The sequence below is a fragment of the Erpetoichthys calabaricus genome, chromosome 6, assembly GCF_900747795.2.
Source record: "Erpetoichthys calabaricus chromosome 6, fErpCal1.3, whole genome shotgun sequence".
In the NCBI taxonomy this organism is placed as follows: Eukaryota; Metazoa; Chordata; class Cladistia; order Polypteriformes; family Polypteridae; genus Erpetoichthys; species Erpetoichthys calabaricus.
Genome location: NC_041399.2, coordinates 102,855,961 through 102,878,217, shown reverse-complemented (window position 1 = coordinate 102,878,217; position 22,257 = coordinate 102,855,961). Strand labels below are relative to the sequence as shown.

The window sequence follows — 22,257 nt, the reverse complement described above, 5'->3', positions numbered from 1 at the left end:
TTTGATATGTATTTTATGTGTTGGTTGTCAGAACGCAATGTCAAGTTCCAAGGGGCACTGACAGGAAGACATGGCATGATGACAGCAAACGCGATAGTATATATATTGGTCTGGCTGTGTTATCAAATATCCAAGCTTTGGAGAGAAAAGACAAATTATCAGTTAACTAAAATTCTGGCTTTGATTCTTGCCTAACTTATTAATAATTCTTGAGGTCACATTTTGGCACCAGTACTCACTAATCTTTATCCTCATGCTCTTTCCTCTGTAAGCATTTATTCACATCTCATAAGTCCTGTTCATTTCCTACTCAAACAATCTTGTGTGCATTGGCAGATAGAACACTATCTAAGTTGAGAGACAGAATTTATAAGGAATTTATTATGTAGGAGACAAAAAAACTTCAACTAAAGTATTATAGTTTTTGTTTAATGTTGTTATTGTCCTTTATCTATATATGTACAAACATACATATTGTAAGTGTCCGAGAGGAAGGACAAACATCCTGGATGGGGCGGAGGATCATTTCTTATCCGGACAGAAGGCAAGAGTCAAAGGCCAGATGAGCACGCTGAATGGACAAGGAAATGTTTTTTTGCCTGGTTGGAGTCATATGAATGATGGACCAGTGGAAGCTGAAGGCCAGGAACAGTTGCATGTGATAGGTGACAGTGGTCCTTCTGTGGCATCCCAGTTTGGATACATGGGAATTGGAGTTTGGAAAAGCAACCTTGTCAGGATTCCTGGGTGCTGTTAGAGGGCGCTGTTGGGGGAGAATCTCCTTGGTTTCTATATGACCCAGAAGGACTTCCAAGAAGACATGATGTGGCACTGGAAGCATTGCTGGTTCAAGCTTAAAAGGACCCCACAACTTCATATCAGGAAGTCAGAGTTGAGAGCCAGTGAGTGATACTCTTGGAAGAAGGAAGGAGTATTTGGCAGGATTATTGTATTGGTGACTGATGTTTTCACAATCTTTTAATTGCTGAAGAGTTGTGGCGGAGAAATAAATATCTTTTATTTAAACCCAGAATTGTGTTGGGCTTTACTGTAATCTGTGGTATGGGGCTCAGAAACGCCCCTTGGTGGTTACAATATATTCTTGCAAATATCCATCTGCTATTATCCTTATGTAATTTATAAATAGTACTTTTTGGTTTATTGCAGCAGACATGCTTGGGTTATTTGTCTATAAGTCTAAAGTCTATAACCAAATCCAAACCGTAACAGAAAAAGTGAAAGTTATTTAATATAGACTTTTATTGATTTATGGAAGCCATTCATGAATTGTGCAGATCTCTTCATATTTCTGGCATATCCGCTGAAAGGTGAAGTAGAGATCCCTACTACATTAGTTTGGCGTCCCTTTGAGAGCTCGAATCAAGATCCTCCACACCAACGTACATCAGATAGAACAGCACAAGAAGCAATTTTTTAAATCTAAATTCTGTAAAATTTAAATTCTCAAGTCTTCTAAATCTAATTTCAAGTCTTTTATACCATTACCTTTGTTATCTCGGACAGTAAAGTTTGTCTTCAGATTTTCAGGCAAGTTGAAGAAAAATCTGTGTCCACCAACTGGATCATCCTTATCTATAGCACTCACTGTTTGTATTCGCTTAAAGAGGAAGCAAAAAAAGAGATATTGTTTTAATATCCCGCACTACTAATTCATGATCTTGAAAAATTTTTGTCAGTACATTTTTCTTGATTCTATAGGCATTACCTAAAATAATTACATTTTACTGAGTTGCCATTTCCTGAAAATTTAAGAAGAAGAAAAAAAGAAAAATCACTCTTGCTAACATATAAAAATTAATTTTATATATGAGACTACCACTTCTTTCTAAGCAAATGCTATAATGCTGTGTTTAAGTGCCAAGGGAGTTCTAACTTGTGACATCTCACCTTCCCACCTTGTTGCATTCAGGTGAATTTCCGGCCAGATTTTTGGGAGAAATGCAATGACTCTACTGATTTGCCACTTGGTCTACACAAAAAGCATTTAAAGATAAGCTTAATTTGTAGGGTGACATAAAAATAGAAAAATCATTTAAAAACATATTGTGTCACTCCCAATTCATTTAAACCACAAAAATGCTGTTCCATGTTTTTTTTTTTTTAATTTTATACTATTGATTGAGGTGAAAATTCAGAGTTACATCACAAGAGAATTTGGGTTGCATTGTTTTGTCTGAATTGTCCAACTTGAAGCTTTAACTTTTAAGGGCTTTCACATGAAATTTCTAACTGGGAAATATGTCTACATAAAGCTCATACCCGATTCTCATTGATCATTAAGAGTTCCAGTCAGTCCACATCAGTCAGCTTGACACTTAACAGCAATAATAATACGTACATATACTGTCCAAGAACACTTTAATAATTGTTTTTCTGATGTTTTCATTTTGTTATGTCATTGATTTTTAATGCTTTCGATACAAAGTCAAACAACCGGAACCCAAGGACACAGTACCAAAGCAGTCCAGTCTTCGTCTTAGGTCACTGAATAGTGTCCATGTCTCGCAACCTTATAGCAAGACAGGAAACACCAGGGGCCTCATGTATAAACGGTGCGTACGCACATAAATGTTGCGTACGAACATTTCCACGCTCAAATCGCGATGTATAAAACCTAAACTTGGCGTAAAGCCACGCACATTTCCACGGTACCTCATACCATGGCGTACTCAATTTCTCCGCTTGGTTTTGCAGACTGGCGGCACCCAGCGTCAAAGCAGTGCTACTGTTCCTGTGTGGTCACCCGTTCTTTCTTTGATCCACATGCCTGACGCGGCTTTATAAATATACTGAAACTAACTGCATATTGTTTATTAGTGTAATGCATCTGATTGTAATTAACCTGCAGCAATATAATGGTCCAGGGAATAGCCATAGTATTCCAAATACCTTAACTGCTTTAGCGTTGTAACTCTCACTGCATCTTCTTCTTCTTTCAGCTGCTCCCGTTAAGGGTTGTCACAGCAGGTCATCTTTTTCCATATTACTCTCACTGCACCACTCGGAGTATTTATATCACTGTATCTGAGTGGGGAATCACAGCAGCAGCTGATCGGAAAGAGAATTATCGGTACACAGCATGAAGGAGATGCTGCCTGAGCCACGGCAAAACGCTTCAGAGACTTCCCTGTATGGACTTCGCGGTTTAGAAAAAGTTTCATCACAAGAACTATAAATGAACTCAATCAGTCCATCAAGTGCTCCTTGTAGAACTGTTTGTACTTATAAGTACAATCACCTCACTGTAAACTTGCACTACAGTTATAATATTGCACAACCTGCGCCACTTTATAAAGCGTGTATTTACATATGATGATGATATAATTTTTAAGATGAAATGCAGCAAAATATGTTGATTATATTATACAGATAAAACTTTAACTTCATTTAAATAATCTGTATTGTTAATAATTAAACATGTGAGGACACAGTGCCGCAGCGCTAGCTAGTTCTGGGATTGTTCCTGCATTGCGTTGTATTCTTGCTGGTGCTGATGCGACACTGGAAGGATAGACGGATAGAATAATTAAACACGTACTACGAAGATATTTCAATGTTCCTTAAAAGTTTTGAAGAATCGGCGTTTTAAGCTTACAAATGGCTTCACATCTATTACAGAGCTGATTGTGTGCAAATTAGGTTTTTGGAGAAATAAAAGTAAGGACAGGAATTGGAGGTTAGTACGTTTGAAAGAGACAGTACTGCTGTGATAAATTATGTCATTGAAGGTCGCGCATGGCGCAGCAAGCCTCTTGCGTGAGACACGAACAAGCACTGCGCCACCATGTTCCCATGTTTAATAACATGCTTTCATTCCTATCATCATGAAAAAGATATCACGTATACATCTCAGTATTTTAATTATTCAGACAGCTGTAATATCACGAATGTAATGGATCATGTGTCCTGTCGGAGAAAGAGAAAGCCCGTTTAAGAAGCAGGTAGTGATTCACACACAAAGAGCACATAGAAGATTAAATACAGAAGAAAGCATTTAACGTGCAACTTTAGTTACAATGGGGTTTGAGAAACTAGTAAATTAAACGATTTTAAGATGAAGTTTATGATGTTCTACTTTAATGGCAAAATAAACTACGTGATTAAAGTGGAAATTTTGAGATTAAAGTTGACATTTCGTGCTTTTTTCCCACTGTGTGCCTATTTTTTTTTCTCTGTACCCTAATAAGCTTTCATATGACACTCAGACGGTGGGCTACGACTCGCCTTTTCACGGCGACTTTGATATGTGATTTCTTTTTTATTTCGGGCACTGTGCAACTTTGTGAACTTGAGTCTTCGAGTTTCTCCGACACTCTGTCACTCGATCAACTTCCTTTTGTTGATTATACCACTGTTTAAACCAACAAATAGTACGTTTTTCCTTTGCCTCCACTTGGTATTCGCTGAAATTCTTATATTTTCCCCCGTGCTTTTCCCATTGTCTTTTCACAGAAGGCTATTTATATTGATTTGCATATTCAAAGAGGCGTAATTCTGGGAGGAGTTGGGGCGGGACAGAAGGCGCGTGCACGTGCGTTACTTTCCACGCTGATCGGGATTTATGTAGCAGAAGAACGTGGAAGTTTGCGTACGTACAGATTCCTGCATCTGGATTTTTCTGTGTGTACGCACATTCCCGCTTTTGTGCTTATGCCATGTTATAGTGTGAGTTCTACGCACGGCGTTATACATGAGGCCCCAGGACTCTATAAAGACTTGGACCTTCGTCCTTTTGCATAGATATTGGGAGCGCCACCTACCCCTTACCAGCAACCTCATGACCCCCCATGCTCTCCCAATCCGTCTACTGACTTCACAGAAAGAGTCACCAGAGACATGAATGTCACTGCCAAGGTAAGTAAACCTCTCGACAAGGTTGACACTCTCTTCGCAGACTTTTATATCAAGAAACTTACAAAAGAGGCCAACATAATCAAGTAAACATGAGTCTGAGAGACTGTTTCGGAACAAGTGTTACAGGGCAAGTTTGTGAAATTGATCATCACAAGTGAAGAGCGTGGAACAACATACAAGCTAGTTACAAAACCTAATAGCTAATATGAGGTAGACATGAACACACCAATCAAAAGAGTCTTCACATGCTTCTTAAACACACTAAATGAATCAGAATTTTGAATGGAGGTAGGCAGCCCGTTCCACCACCTAGAAGAGCTGCACAAGAAAAGAGTCTGGATTGAGATTTGGTGCCACACAGAAGTGGCATCCTCAGACACTGTTTATCAGCAGACCTGTGTAGTTGGGAAGGAGCACAGGACCTCACAAGTGTCTCCATGTATATAGGTGCTGACCCATTGACTATTCTGTAGGCAAGCATCAAAGATTTGTACTTAATTAATGCTGCTACAGGAACCAAATATAGTGAACTGAAAAGAGGAATGACATGTGCCCACCTTGGGTAGATAAACACCAGACATGATGTTGCATTTTGAACCACGTACACTGGCTCAGTGGCACACGTCGGGACTCCTGACAGTAGAGAGTTGTAGTAGTCCAGAGATGACAAGTCCACAGAGCAACATGGTCCCTGAATGACAGCTGATCATCGATCACCTCCTCAAGGCTGTGTACAAACTTGGAGGGTGTTAGGAATAATGAGCTTAGCTGAACAGAATGGGATGCTGAATAGACAAACAAGCAGGGATGAAGAGAAGGTTCATATTTGTCAGGTTGAGCTGGACATTGTGTTGCTTCATCCATGCAGTATCAGTGAGACAGGCAGAAATTCTAGTTGATACCATGTGGTCCTTTGGAGGGCATGACAAATACAGTTGTGTCATTGGCATAGTACTGATGTAAGAAACCATGGGACTGACTGATAAGGCCTAGTGAAGATATGTATAGGGAGAGAGGGCCCAACACCAACCCTTCGGGAACACATATGCAGCCTTGACATCTCTTCTTTAACAAGGCTCTTGTTCATTGGTGTTTTTTCTATATTTTGTACAATCAAAAGGAGGTAAGCTCAGAAGTGATCAATTAGGTCCTAACAGTAGAAAAGGGCACTGGGGCTTGTAAGAGGAAAGGGGCATGAGTTTGAGCCACTGTAGCCACCCCTTTGTGCCTGTCCTTGCCACACACCACCATTAGGTTTCACAGCTTGCTTAGCAGACCTGCACCACTTTTTGGTCAGCTATTGTTTGGATTTTAATGGGGCTCTGTCCCTGGCCACTCTTTTTGCCCACTGTTTTCCATTCTATCAGTATCTATTGTGGCAGCCATATGATGGTAGTGGTAACATAAATAAAAGGAGGAGTTTGACAGAAGCCCTTGTGTGTTCTGTCCCTGCAAAACAAGATCCTGACATAATTTTAGTGGTTCTTGCATTTTTTTGTTTACCTATTTTATTATTTTTATATCCTGCCTTTGTTTTACACTTTGGGTAACTTTTGAAGTTCCTGTTTTGCCTTTTTTTCCATAATCATATGCCTGCTTATTTTTGATTACTCTTTGGATCAGAGATTTACTAATTTCCACATGGGATACTGAATAGTAGCCTACATAGCTATATGCATCGTTGTTTTATTTTATCATGGCAGGCACCTCTTTCTATTGGTTTGTCCGGATCTGCACACCAACCAAGGCTCTCACTGCCAGCTCTGCTTTAGAGGGTGCCGTGCTCTGCTAAAGTCTTCTAGCTCAGTTTTTCCTCCAGAGGAATTGGTGTTAAGGAGCTTCACTGGATACCTGTGGGCTTTGCAGGTCAGCGTGCAGCTGGCAGAATTCCCAAACTAATCAAATCACAGATCCCCACCACGAGTCTGCAACAACTATATTAAATCTGCTCACCGGAATACCAAAATAAATGTGCCTATACAGGATAAGCTTAATTTTCTACTGGGGAATGTGTCATTGTATTTTTGCTATAGAGTTTTTAAACTGGCAACCTCAATCTCATGATGCTCCTCTACCAGTAAAGCTGAAGTCTCTAAAATGTCTTATGAGTACTGTGCCAGATGTACAGGAGTTGCAATAACTGGGATAGTATGAAAAGACCAAGTGAAATAAAAGAAGGAATTAGGCATTATCTGTCCTTCTTCTGCAAATTGTCAACCCCCTTCAGGTATTTCTGATCTTTTTCCTTTTTGATAAATTCTCTCTTTGCTTCACATTTTGTCTTTTCCTATTTTACCGTCTGTGTATGGACATCTGCATGCTTGTTTTTTAGCTACTCTGACCAATAAATACTGCTGTTTTGTTTCCACGAGCCAGGCCTCTAGTTATTTTGGCTCCTCCTGATTTGCACACTAATGTATGCTTATATTGCCTGTGGTATAGCGGGTCCGCGACTTCAAAAAGAAGGGCCAGGTTTTAAATCCATATAGCCGCGTCGTTCTCCGTGGGCATGATTGCATGACCGCGGGGAGTTAATGGAGTAGTTGGAGTAAGTTGTACCTGCACGTGTGGGTCCGATCATTCTCAATTGCTTCATTGGCTTCCTGTGGCATGTGATTAAGGCGCGGAGGCACAGGCGGATGTGTATATATACGGGTCGGCACCAGAAAAAGGGGATGGATAGATGAAGAAAATGAAAAGAGGTTAGAAGACGTGAAGAGCGGTCTTAGCAGGAGGATCTGGCCACCTAGAAGGAGGAGACAGAACGAGCTGGGGCCCCGTGAAGGAGCGTTTGGTTGTGGCACTCTAGGGGCTAGTTCGCCGCACTGAACATACAGGTGGAGTGTGGCGAGAAAGGCAGGTGTCCTCCCGAGGGATCTGAGGAACAACTATGTGAGCGTGAAGGATGAAGGGAGGAGAGCCGACCTCGGACGGTCTGGCAGTGATGTTCGTAAGGAAGCCAAGACGGAGGTCGGCCGAAAGGAGCTCATTGCTGTTGGGTCTCCACCGGCTACGCAAGTTATGGGTGAGCCTGAAAGAAAGAGAGAAGGAGGTGTGCCAAGATCGGGATGAGAGAGACTGCGTTTTTAACCTCTGATTTTAAAGGATTTATTTATTGATTTTTTTCCCAACTTTCCACTTGTTTTTATGGATTATTTATTGGAACTGTGAAGCACTGTACTAACTGTTTTTGTTTGCTGATTTTTAATAAAAGCACCTTTGCATCTGATTGCCTTATCCCCCGGCTTCATTTGAGAATTGTCCTTATATGTCAGCTCATCGCGGTGACATTACCGACGGTGTCGGGTTCAGGGCACCCCCGTTAGGATTATGGGAGCGTGGAGCGAACCTGCATCGTCACACTGCCAGCCATGCATTACAGGTTGGTGTGCTGCCTTGGAGCCTCACAACTCAATTTTTCCTCTGGAAAGGGGTTGCACGTGCCTGCTCCTGTTGGCCTGATTTGCTTGGCACTTACTAAATAAACAATGATGTGCCACAGAAAAGTAAATTTCTTAAGTCTCACACTTCTCTTTTTTTTTATTCCTTTCTACTTTTAATTTTCTGAGTTACTTTCATAGGAATATATTCCTATACACAGACAAAATATCACAGGGAGTGACTTCAGTACCAATGCCTGGAACTGAGTGCTGCTAGTAACCTGTGCCGATGAGCTCAGAGTAATTCTAGGAATGACACCTGATTATATCTGGAGTTGGTGTGATGTGGGGGAATTGCTGGTGGGTCATGGATGAGGCTCAGAGTGTACTCCATAATAAAGGAACTGTAAACATTTGTTGTGTACAAGAGAAACTATGTGATCTAAGGGAACTATCCTTTCATTTGTGGGTGGGAGTCTTCTCTTCAGTGTCTTCATTATCAGAAACCTAAGAAAAAGTCATTTCCACATTGTGCCTTATTGATAATACTGTATATCTGTGCTAAGAACACTGTGCCCACCAGAAATGGCAACTTTGGACCATTATTGATGTTTTTAAATAGTCTGCAATATTTCTGTAAAGCTTTTCAAATGTAACTAGGTGTACTGTTACACAAATTCTCCACTGAACAACAACATATAGTGAAGTAACTTATCTTATATCAGATAAAAATACAAGATGTTTTTACAATCATTAAGATGTTTATGAAATGTTTAAATGTATTATAATAATAATATTGGTGGCCTAGAGTCTAGTTTCTTCAGTAATGTGAAACAGTTAGAAACAAAAGCACACTTTTATAAAGGTTTAGAGCAGGGGTCTCCAACATGTCGCTTGTGAGCTACCCGTAGCTCACAACCCTTTTCCAAGTAGCTCGCCAAAGGGTTAATGAACCCTACATATATTTGAAAACTTGATTAGTCAAATTTGATTAGTCACTCGGCAAACCAACTCATATGTATATCCAATCAAATTCAGAGGTTCCCCATCCCCTTCTTACACAAAATGATTATTTGCCAATTAGTTGTCAATCACACAGTTGCACTGCTGTCAAGCTTGATGAGTCAGTGGTGATGTGAGATGGGCAGCAACCAATGCCGCGGCAGGTACCCATACCAATAAGAGGCTAAAAGCATACTAGTTTCATGAAGAGTGGGAAACAGAGTTTTGTTTCACAAATGTAAATGATAAGTGTGTGTGTCTGATCTACGGTGCAAGCATGTCAGTGGTTAAAAGATGTTAACATTGAGCGCCATTTCATCAAGGTCCACAGCAACTTTTCACAGGACTTTCCTACGAGTAGCAGTCTATGAAAAGAGATGATAAAGGAGCTGAAAACAATGCTTCAAAGACAACAGTCTCTGTTCACCAAACCTATGAAGAAGGCCAGTGCGGTGACAGACGCCTTGTTTAAAGTGGCGCACATCTTAATAAAATACAAAAAGCCCTTCACCGATGGTGGGATTGTAAAGGAGGCTATGACCATGGTGGCTGAAACGTTATTCAAGGACCATAAAAGTAAGACAGAAATTTTGAAATAAGCCATGAGAATAAACGTTAGAAAACATGAGTAGCTCTCGGCCATTTTCATTTTATAAAAGTAGCTCTCAGGGGAAAAAAGGTTGGAGACCCCTGGTTTAAAGTACAGGTTCTTAAAATATGAGTCGTTTTTATTGCCCTGAGTCGTGAATCACAATTGTACTCAATGGACAGGGTTGCATACGGTTTGCGGAATGTCTTGCAATGGGGTCACTACAGGCAGCTGAAGCAAACACGGTGATTTTCCGGGTGGAGCCAAATCATGGCGGTTGGCGTTGATTCTGGGTCTTAAAGGCACAAAAAAAGATGAAACTGAATCGCTAGTGTTTAAGAACCACTCGTCTAAAGAAAAAACATAAGTTGCAGTAAACAAGGCATGATTTAAATGCATTTTTGCCATTTTTTCCATTCAGCAATATCAACTGATGTGCAACTTGTGTGTCATATGAGGTCACACGCATCACATACATACCAGAATTACTGTGAATTATTTATGTGCACATTGAACTGAATTTTATTTTAAACTGCATCAGAACATAGGGCTCTATCTATCTATCTATCTATCTATCTATCTATCTATCTATCTATCTATCTATCTATCTATCTATCTATCTATCTATCTATCTATCTATCTATCTATCTATCTATCTATCTATCTATCTATCTATCTATCTATCTATCTATCTATCTATCTATCTATCTATCTATCTATCTATCTATTGTCAGTGCCACAGGGGTTGGATGGTCATCCCGTCCAGAGAAGGGGATGGTTCCTTACCCGGCTGGGAAGCTCCAAGCAGATGATGGGCATCCCAACCAGGAGAAAGGAAGGAGCCAGACCCGGAAGTGATGGCCAAAGGGGATGGATGGACAGCCCATCAGAAGATGTTGTTGGGGACTCTTTATTCCCCCAGGACGTGCGCCACCACCATCTACCCAAAGCACCATGATGTTCCAACAATGATGGATGGATTAAAAGCCAGAAGTCTGTATGACCATCGGCATCAAGTGACTCCGTGAAAAACCCGAACTACAAAGAGGACTATTTCATTTATGTTAGGTAGAATGCCCAGAGGGGACTGGGCGGTCTCGTGGCCTGGAACCCCTACAGATTTTATTTTTTTCTCCAGCCTTCTGGAGTTCTTTTTTTTGTTTTTTCTGTCCACCCTGGCCATCGGACCTTACTCCTTTCTATGTTAACTAATGTTGTCTTATTTTAATTTCTTATTTTGTCTTTTATTTTTCTTCTCTTCATTATGTAAAGCACTTTGAGCTACTTTTTGTATGAAAATGTGCTATATAAATAAATGTTGTTGTTGTAGATGGCAGCAGCCCCTCGTATCGGTGCCCATTTGGGAACCAGCAGGGAATGCCGGGAGATGTAGTCCGGGAACACAGCCCTGCTGGGAACCATGGGTGCCACAACTGGGTGCTGCAGTGAGATGAGCTCACTAATAAGTGGTATTTCTGTATGACCCGGAAGTGTTTCCATCGGCCAGTGACCCTGGCACAGGAAGTACTCCCAGGTCCTTAATAAAAGGGACTGCACTCCCTTGTTCAGGCAAGTTGGAGCTGGGAGGATGTAGAGCAACACTTGACTGGAGGAGAGCAGTGCTGTGGGAAGAACAGAGGTATTGTGGACAGAGAGAGAACCTGTGTTTGTGTACTTTTTGTTACTTTGTGGAAGTGTTTTTGATAAACACTCCTTTATTTGAACCCGGAACTTTTGATATAATCGTGTTTGGGATCTATCTATCTATCTATCTATCTATCTATCTATCTATCTATCTATCTATCTATCTATCTATCTATCTATCTATCTATCTATCTATCTATCTATCTATCTATCTATCTATCTATCTATCTATCTATCTATCTATCTATCTATCTATCTATCTATACTGAAACAAAGATAAGTAAATTGACTGATGTTCTTAGTGCTAATGTAAATATCAGTCCAGGTCCAAGGATTAGGGCTCCTTTTGTATTTGTAACTTCTGGAATATACCACAAGGCATTCCAGTGTCTCAGCCTTCAGGCCTGAAAAAGACTTTAGTATGCAAGCTGTTTAGGTGCTTCTATTGGGCAGTTGCTCCAGTGTATCAAGAGCTTAACAAATGCTTTGTTTGGTTTTATTGACACTTATGAAGCACCAAGGATACTTTATAATTAGGGCTATTTGTGGTGTACCTATTTTTTGGTTTACCATTACGTAACAAGAAGGTAACAAAGGTTTTGTTTGTATTACATCACAGTTAGTGGCTAAAAGATGCACCGTAGCAAGCTCTTAAAGCCTCTGTTCTACAGTGTTGCAGCATTTTCTTTGCCCGATGCTTTCTGCCTATACCTATAACACTCTCTATAACTGCTGATTTTTAATAAAACTGTTTTGATGACCTAATAATATCTGAGGCTGGAGAGGCAATTACATAAAAGTAATTTATGAAGCACCTTAATGTGGTAGTGTAGTGAGAGCTTTCCCCTCTATTTTTGGCCTTTTTTATTATTTTATAATATAATTTTTTTTATTATTTTAATTTAAAATAGTCCATTACACACTGTATCTGCCATCGGCTTCAATGCTGTGGGGAAAAGACATCTAAAAGATCTGTTGAACTCACTTTCCTTTTTTTAAGAAATTGACTACTGCATATCAGATGCGAGCAACACTAATTTTCAGTTCAATCTGAACCATTTGCTCAGTTTGCTTTATTTGCTTTCTCACTGCTTACTGAATATGTCAGTCCTCGCTGATTTCAAAGTGTCCTCCCTTCTCGGGGGGTTTGCGTGTCAGTGCACAGCTGATCACCATCTACTTTAAGCAGCTCACCTGGGCTTTAATTAGCAAACCAGGCCGTTTAACTCATTCAGCACCTGGACGTATTACACTATGCTGTGCTCTTTTATACTGTACTATATGTAACGTACCATACATCGGGTGCAACTCTGGGATCTAAAGCAAGTCAGAAACAAGCAGACAATAAAGCTGCAGTAAAAACTATGAGGCCTTAAGAAGGATAAACCGACAAATTATAAAGCTGCTTTTGTAAACATGTTTATATTATTTATCAGGCTTTAGGTGCTCAAGTAATACCTGAGCAAATTGAACACACACTCTAGACTGGAGGACTGTTTTTGTTAATGTCTTGTTTCATTTTTGATTTTAGTTTTAATTGAAATAAATGGTGTTTGCTGATGTGCTTATTCAAAATGTGAATGGAACAATCTACAGTTTGGTTACTGCTCATCTCAGAGCTGGAAGTGTCTTTTGAAACAGGTAGGTTTGGAAAACAGATGGGTGAACACTTCTTTCTCCACTTTCTTTTCTGTGATGAACTGATACCCCTTTCAGGATTAGGTCTTGACAGGGTAGGCCACAGAAACTTTCAATTGGTTTAAGCAAGTTTGAGAACGTTATGTTCACTATTTATCAGTCTATCATGCCAAAAGTTGCCATGCTTCTTGTTAAGGATCACGCTGGCAGAGTGGTTAGTGTTCCTGCCTGTGATTTGTGGGGTCAAGTCACAGCTCTGTCATTGTCTGTGAGGTCGTATTATGTTCCTCCAGTTTCCTTCAACATCCAAGTTAATTGGTGTCTCTGCATCGGCCAGGTATGAATGAGTGTAGGTGTGTGCATGGTTATGTCTACCCAGAGTTGTGCCTTGCCTCACAGCCAGTGTTGCTGGGATAGTTTATATTTCCTTGTGGCTCTTTTTTTCAGAATGATGAAGGAATGAGTAACATTTTGGCACCTCATGCAAACAGTTTAGGTAAAATGAAATCATTTGATCTCACCTGCCCAGTCTTTGCATTTTCACACACAAATGTTTCATAAAATGCTGCAAACTCGGGAGCATTATCGTTGATGTCCAGAATCCTGATGTAGACATGTACACTGGTCTGCAAAGGGTTATCTGTTCATAAAACAACAACAACAACAAAAAAAAACAAAACTATTTCAGTATTCTATATGCCAAACAAATTATAAAGACAGATGTGCTAGCTGTGCTACACCCAGCCTGTGCCAACTACAAAAGCCATATGTCAAGAAACAATTCAATACTTAAAATGTCACATTTCATTGACAGTGAACTCTGATGTTAATGTCTGGAAGTAAATGTTGGCTGAGCATAATGGGTATTATCTAAAAATGCATGTCTCATTGTGCTTAACTCTCAAACACATTTGAATAATATACCTGAAAAATATGTCTTTATTTATAGCAGATCCCGTCAAAATCCAAATTTTATAAGCTGGTGGAACAATGCACTTCCTGAATTACAATATTTATTAATCTATAACTTAATAATAGAACTTTTCAACCCTTTTAAAGGCTGTAAAATGTCTGAAAACATATATTTAACAAGCAATCAGATGTCACTTGTCTTATTATTCATAAAAAACAAGAAATATCTAGCAATCTTAAGTTGAATTCCAGCCCTGTGTCTGCTTTTCACTTGTTCCTGCTCTGCAAGTGACAGTCATTTTCACTCTATGGAAGGGCTGAGAAGTCCGCAGTTATGAGTACAGTGGAACCTCGAGATACGATCACCTCTGTATACGAGAAATTCAAAATACGAGGAAAGTATGAGCGAAAAATTCAGATCTAAATGCGAGCATTGGCTCGCGTAACGAGCCACGAGCCAGGCTGTGGGTATAGCTCGCGGCTTAGCGAGGGGGCGTGGTAGCAGTTGCGAGTCGCGATCTGCAGTGTCTGCGTTTCTCACTTAAGTGCACAGGTGGGAAACTGCCCACATCCATGATTGTTCCTGTGGCTGATGGGCTGCAGCTGCCATGTCCTCCCCGCATATATAGAGAAGCGCGAGCCGGTTAAGGGGGAGAAGAAGTAAAATAAAAGAAAGAGAGAGAGAGAGAGGAAAAAAAAAAAAAAAGCAGGCAGGCTGGCTCGCGTGTAGCTGAACAGTGAGCTGAACAGGCGAGCCAAACAGCTGAAGCAGGGCGGTGTAGAGAAGGTCAGCTGCATTAAGAGTGTCTCGCCTGTTGCAGAGCCCGCAGGTGAGACGCTAAAAGAGAAGAAGCACCGGGGATTGTCATCTGTTTTTTAAAGACTGCATCCTTTTGACGTTTTAACCTCGTGTTAAAGGATTGTTATTCTTGTGTATTTTAAACCTCCACTTCACAACTGTTTTAAGGATTATTTATTTAAAGATTTATTGAATGCTCTACTGCACTTTGGACACCTGTTTTGATTCTTTTAATAATCAGTTATATTATTTACCAGTGTTATTTATTAAAGGTAGACTACAGTATATATAATTTATCAGTGTTATTTGTTAGGAAAATTGATTTTTATGTTAATATATTTGGGGTGCGGAACGGATTAACTGGATTTCCATTATTTTCAATGGGGAAGTTTGTTCTAGATACGAGAAATTCGCTATACAAGCTCAGTGCTGGAACGAATTAAACTCGTATCTAGAGGTTCCACTGTATAAGGATATCTGTCACACTATATTCTGCATCAGGACCAATCCACCGAGAAAGTAGTCAGTTAGGCTACAAGGAATTTCCTTCTTTCATCTCGGTAGTCTTTCTGTACTCTTCTATAGGGACTGAGACAACGTGTTCAGAGACAGTGCTTTCTACAAGAAACCTGTTATACTTACTCATTTCTTTTGCAGTAACTGTGATGTTATGCCAAGCTGCTGTTTCTCTGTCAAGGGGTTTTAAAATGAACAATGAGCCGTTCCCAGTGTGGATATCAAACACTCTGTCCATGTCTGTTCGTCGATCAATGGAATACCTGCAATGAAAGGGAAACCACATTAGAACTCTGGCTTGCTGACTTTCCAGTATGGAACAGCTGCATCTGCATTTCCAATTGCCAAAGTATAAATATGATTTTACATAGTTTCCAAATCATCTTTCCAAATGGAAATCTTTTCCTTCAGTAGATCATCGAAATATATGTCAAAAAATATGACTTCATTTACCAGCATAAAACAAACACATCTGCCACATTATACGCAATCATTTACATATTACAACGGGGACCTGGAGCTGCCAGGATGGGTGCACTAACTAAGTTTCAGAATAAAGCATTGTCCATGGTGTTTCTCTGTACAAATGGGGAATCTGTGCAAAATAGGTTTGATTACGTGGATTCGCAAAGCTCTCAATTCACCAATTGATCTATGTTCCCACCCTCACCTATGGTCATGAGCTTTGAGTAGTGACTGTAAGGTTTAGATCGTGGATACAAGTGGCAGAAATATGCTTCCTGCTCAGTGTGTCTTGGCTCAGCCTTAGAGATAGGTTAAGAAGTGCAGACATAAGGGAGAAGCTAAAAGCAGAGCTGTTGCTCTTCCTCATTAAAAGGAGCTAGTTGAGGTGGTTTGGGCATCTGATTAGAATGCTTCTTGGATGCTTCCCTGAGGAGGTGTTTTGGGCATGTCTAACCAGAAGAAAACCCCTGGGCAGACCAAGGACAAACTGGAGTGATTATATTTCCTAGCAGTATGCTCAGTATGCCCCCAGAGGAGTTGGAAAAGGTGGCAAGGAAAAGGGGCGTCTGGGTATCTTTGTTCAGACTGCTGTTCTTGCAACGCATACCCAGATAAGCAACAGAAAATGGATGGATGTATGGATGGAAATTGTGTGAAGTGTGTACGATCGTGCCTTACGTTTACTGTTTCAAGCTGGTTCCTGCCTTATAAGCAATGTTTCTGAAATACTGGTACAGAAGATAGATGTAATTTCACATATTTCTCCTTTTAAAAATACTGGTTTTTATGGAACTTGTAACTTGAACAATCATAGTGGTAAAAGATTTTTTAAACGGGTTCCAGTAAGACCCAGTAGATTCATACACTTCAGAATAGGTCATCTACCTGAAGTTAAGCATGTTTGGGTCAGGCCAGTACTTAGATGGTAGACCAACAAGGAAAACCTTTGGTTGCTGCTGGAAGAGGTGTTGGAAAGGCCAGCAGAAGATACCTTCCCTGTGGTCCCAGTGAAGTGAAAAAATGGTGACATCCTTCAGATGAGAAATAAAACTGAGGTCTTGACTCTCTGTGGTCATAAAAGATCCCTGGGCATTCTTCGTAAGGTGTAGGGTACATCCTGATTTCCCTGAGAAATTGCCCATCACGGCCTTATCATTCTGGTCCCCTAATCATCCCCTGTCTTTAATTGACTATCTCTCGCCCCTTCACCACCTAATAGCTACGTGTGGTGAGAGTACTGGTGTAAAACTGCTGCCTTTGCATCATCCAGGTGGATTCTGCACATTGGTGGTGATTGACATGGCTCCCCATTCACTATGAAAAGCACTTTGTGTAGTGAGAAAAGAGCTATATAAGTGTAATATATATATATATATATATATATATATATATATATATATATATATATATATATACATATATATATACTAGGAGGCTTTGCCTCCTGCTCGGTTCGCTCGCCAACCCCCCCGGCCTGCGTTATGCACCAGCCACTTCACATCTCTGCTGCTCTCATATGTGGATTTCACTTTCACCAAACAACAAATCTTTTAATTCTCGCAGATATGCCTCTTCATTGGGAAGAAACACTACTTTTCCCAAATGGCAACACGATTTAGACAATCTACAAGTCTCCGACTTAAAGTTTAAATCCAAACAATATATTCAATCTCTTTTCGCTGTTCCGTTATTTAGCTGAGTAATAATTTCCATTTGTTTGCGCTAATGCGATCTTTACTATAATTTTTTGAGACTTTTGAATTTTAGTACTTTCATTATCTCTAACTTGCTCTGCATGTGTATCACGCCAAGGTTTTTGAATTCTTTATGACATTCTACTTTGTCATCTATTCTTTGTCTTTTATTTCAGGCCCCGGGCATGGTTAAATCACTTGGCACAAAGTCTCATCTCGCAGGACATGAAAGTACTGTATCTCTCTGAAAAAGTCACATCTCATCCCAGGATTTTTTTATTATAATGCAGAAATATATATTGTGGCGGGTGGCTGGGGGCTCTGCCCAGCAGGGATGCTGAGAAGGACCAGGAGAGGGACTATGCCTCCCCCGGACCACAAGAGGGCAGCTGCCATGGTTTGTGTGGGGGCCACGGGAATTGAGCATGGAAGCTCAACCCTATAGGGGCACGTGGTCACCGCCAGGGGGTGCCCTGAAGACTGTGAAGCCCTGGACATCAGCACTTCCGCCACATCCGGCAAGTATTACCAGGGACACCAGGAAGTGCCGCAGGAAGCTCATCAGGAAGCACCTGGAGCACATCCGGGTGGGGATAAAAGGGGTCACCTCCCTCCAGTCATCAGCTGGAGTCGGATGGAAGAGGACGAAGCTCGGAGGAGAGGAGTGGAGGCTGCAAAGAGAGGACAAGATTTGAGAGGCCTGGACTGAGGATGTGTGGTGCAGGGGCACTGGGTTATGTGCGGGACTTTACTTTGTAAATATGGTGAATAAACGTGTTGTGGTGTTTGAACCATCGGTTTCTGCCTGTCTGTGTCGAGGCTGGTTTCCACATTGGCATCTCAGATGGGACTTCCTTCCCGTTAATCGGTGGGGAGCCCGTCACAAAAATAATTTTGTGGACAGCCCAATACAGCAGGACAACCCACACAGCAGGATAACCCATACACGCACTGTGGAAGCGGCGGAAGCGGTACGCGCACAACCCCGCCAGAGAGACTTACCCAGAAGACCGCCGAAGGTTCACAGAAGCGACATCTCCACCTGATGCAGGAAGAGAGGACCCGGCGGAGCATAAGAGCAGTGGACTCCCACGAGCGCGCCACTGCTAAGGATGCCCGGGTCGGCATCGCAATTGGGAAGGCAACGCCAAGGAAGTCACCTCTGGCAGACGGGATCCGGGAGGTAAGTCCCACACCCAATGGCAGTCGGCCCTGGGGGGCCGGACTTTGTTTGTGTGCTGTAGGCAGGGACTGCCCGGATCCACACCAGTGGCTGATGCAGCTCCCGGGAGGAGGAACCGCTGCAGCTCAGAAAGCTGCAAAAGCAGAGGAGCCTCGCCACCGCATCAGGGGTCGGAAGGAGAAGACAGCGGAGAACCAGAAGTCCCTCCCCGAGGCTGGCAAGGGTTGGACAGTGTATGTTGCGTGCCCGCTGATGGTTGGTCGGAGGACCAATGAATGTCCATCCTGAGCCAGGGGAGGACCCAACTGAGCCAGGGAGCAGGCTCCGCGGCATGCGGCTGATGTTCTGTGCTTGCTTGAAACTCTGCTGGAGGATTGCATTCAGCCCGCAGAGTTGCTATTCCAGACAATACGCGCCCTCCGTGAAGTAGTTGGAGGGGAAGGCGATCACGTCTGAAGACTCTACAGCAGTGGATGAAGCGGTACGACGCTGGATTATCCAGCAGGAGAGATGCAGTGGTGCAGGTAGGTGAAACTGGACCTGTAAAAAGAAAGGGAGACCCTAGCGAAAGGGGCCGTGATGTTTCTGATCAGACTCAGCAGGGTCTCCGACAGTGAACGCAGCGGTTATGGCTGATCGTGTGGTGATGGCAGAGAGAACGAGAGGGCAGTCTCACGCCTCTCTGCAGGGACACAGACAGTACAGGGTCTCTTCCTTTCCCACAGGGAGATCCACTGTCAGAGTACCCCAGAGAAAGAGGAGGACCCGGAGGAAGAAAGTCGGCTGGGAGCTCACGTCCAGTGATGGGCCGCCCTCTGCGGTATCAGAGGGAAGCCCCAAAGGCAGCTGAGAAGACGGGGGTGTGAGCGGTCCCGTCAGATGTCCCGGTCTGGGGGGCATGAAAACCTTGGAGGGGGTGCTGAAGTGGCGAGTGCCGGGGTGCCAGTCGGAGGGGGGAGCGTTGCCTGTACAAAGTGAGGAGAACCGCTGAGTGGTGGTGTCAAGGCAACATCTTCGCCACTTGTTCTAGTTTTTGGCCTGCAGGACCGGGTGTGGGATACCTGCCCTTACGGACAGGCCACTGGCCCCTATGGGTCTCAGCTGATGGAGGGGCAATATGGCGGGTGGCTGGGGGCTATGCTCAACCGGGACGCCAAGAAGGACCGGGAGAGGGACTATTTTCCGTGGTGTTTTTCTTTGGTTACTCCAGTCTCATTCCACATCTCAAAAGCATGTAAGTTAGCTTGACTGGTGACTCTAAACTCACCTGCTATAAATGAGTGTGAGTGTGTGAGACTTTTTCTTATGGATAAGCTGGCTCTTGCCTTGTACCTGATGATATGCAATAGACTCTGCCTCTTTGCGGCTCTACACTAGAAAATGTATAACTAGAAAAGGGTTGGATGTGTGAAAGCCACTCAGCAGCACCTTCATGATTAGCGTCAACTGAACAATTGGAAACCATGCTTTAGTTGTAGTGGTAATTGTAGTATTAAAATTGCTACATGTGGCGAGTACAGTGGAATTCTTACTTGCATTTTCAACCAATGATAAAAAAAACTATGTCAAAATACATAACTTCATTTTATTGAATAAAAAAAAACACACGAGGAGTAATGGCTCTGACTACAAACTTTCAGAAGTGACTGCACATCCAGTAGGTGGCCATTCTAGCTAAACCAAAACCCAAAAGTGGAAAACAGTTACTGAAAAATACAACCATTTAATAGATTAGAAAACTAAATTTTCACGAGCAGATAATGAAAATCAAACAAAAGTAAATGTGATTGAAATAACACAAATTAAAGGGTCATAAAACCCATGAAGTTGCTGTGGCGCTACGATGATCTTAAACTCCCAGCTGTCCCTACTCTGGCTCTTGGGATGGCTGCAGATGCGCAGGGGCTGCTGGGGACAACATCAGCCGGCGGTTTCTTTAAAAGGGATCCAGCTAGACAAGGGAGATGGCTGGAGTTTGCGTCTGAGTTCACCCATCTGTTTTGTCAGCAGTATCACCGCCTGTGGATTATCATTTTGTCCTGGATTATTGCACCTTTATGGATGTATGGACTGTCTTGTCACTCCCTGTAGTGTAGGGTCATCATGCTTTGTCGGAGGGAGCGCTCCCAAATCTCATCACCCCTCATCGCATCAGGAATACTGGTAGGAGTATTTATACATTACTTATAGTGAGCTGTTCCCTGGATTGTCATTTTTCTCCTTCATTCCTCATCATCGGTTGCCTTTCATTTGGTCAGTGTATTGGACTTTGTGTTTATCTCGCTAGTTGTTGCTTTCGTATTGAATTATTTTTGTGATAGCCGATGGGGAGTTGGGGAGGGATTGTTTTGTTTATTGTTTAGTTAAATCTCCCTGTCTATTTTTATTTACTATATTCAGTTTGATTATTGTTTAAGCCTTTTGTTTCCACATCTGTGTGTGTGAATGGTATGAGTCAGGCCAAGCCTGGGATTGTTCTTGGAGTTCCCACGGAAAAAAAAATAAACCACCATCCTTGTGGAGGTGTGAATCGGAGTATCTCTTTGACTGCAGAGAAAACAACCATATGGTGCTGGAAACCTGCATACATTCCCCAGGCCAAATATGCTGCTCCCTTTTCTGTTTAGGGAGTTGGTTACTGGTTTGCCTTACATATTGCAAGATTTGGTGGGCATGCTATAAATGGGCTTATGGGGTCTAGCCACTGTGCATGACAAGGAATAAATCAATTACATTCCAGTTCTTGTGGTAATGTACTATAAATGATGCCATGTTAAATCTAGAAGCTCTCTGGAAGGATGTCTGCACTGTATAAAATAAACATTCTTTCTCTTTCATTTTTTTTTTAATTTTATGATAGGGCTTACTAAGGAGGTCATCATCTTAAACTGATGCTGCTTTAATTATTTGCATCTCCTATCCTCTCAAAGGAATTCCAAAAAGGTTTATAAGCACATTTTACATGCACTTTCCAGTTTGCTCAACTTTTGAGTTTTACATTCAAAATTATTTATGACATTTTCTGAACTCTGTTCTTTCCATTACAGCATCACAAGCTTCTCAAGCTCATCCCAATGTCACTGGGAGAATTTTTGGAAATCAGCTCTGGATTTGACGTCAGAAGTTTAATATTGACTGCATAATCATATTTCATATATCAATCATAATCACATTTATCTCAAATGATCAAGCTTATACAATCTGATTACTCGTCTATATATAGCACACCTTTCTAAACAAAGGTTTAAAACATTTTCTTTTAGACTTTCCACTCCCTCCCAGCCTAAAGTGCTTGAAAGCAGCGTATCCCCAAATGTATATTATTGCTCATTGGTGCCACACAACCTCTCCACCCCCTTCCACTTCAGTGAGATGGATGACTCTGAGCTACACCAAAGTCGCCTAATGCACATCATTTTCACAAAGTCTGCTTTAAGAACGTGAGTGCGGCTCAAGCCATTAGGTGTGCCTCACTGCTCCTTTGATGGCAGAAGTGCACTCTGGACCAGTGGTCTTAATTCCTCTGGTGTCCCCAGATTATAGCCGCTGCGTGTAGCTGC

The 22,257-nt window shown here is 41.8% G+C and overlaps 1 protein-coding gene across 2 annotated transcripts in view; it reads right to left on the bottom strand.

Annotated features, from left to right (window-relative positions):
• LOC114653473 (cadherin-10-like) overlaps positions 1 to 22,257 on the bottom strand; it is a 161,896-nt gene that overhangs the window by 5,620 nt on the left and 134,019 nt on the right. For both annotated transcript variants that reach the window (XM_028803820.2, XM_051929362.1), the window contains exons 8-10: positions 15,482 to 15,618; positions 13,650 to 13,768; positions 1,507 to 1,618 (exon numbers count right to left, since the gene is read on the bottom strand). In XM_028803820.2, the coding sequence (XP_028659653.1) occupies positions 1,507 to 1,618; positions 13,650 to 13,768; positions 15,482 to 15,618 (368 nt within the window). The remainder of the gene's footprint in view (positions 1 to 1,506; positions 1,619 to 13,649; positions 13,769 to 15,481; positions 15,619 to 22,257) is intronic.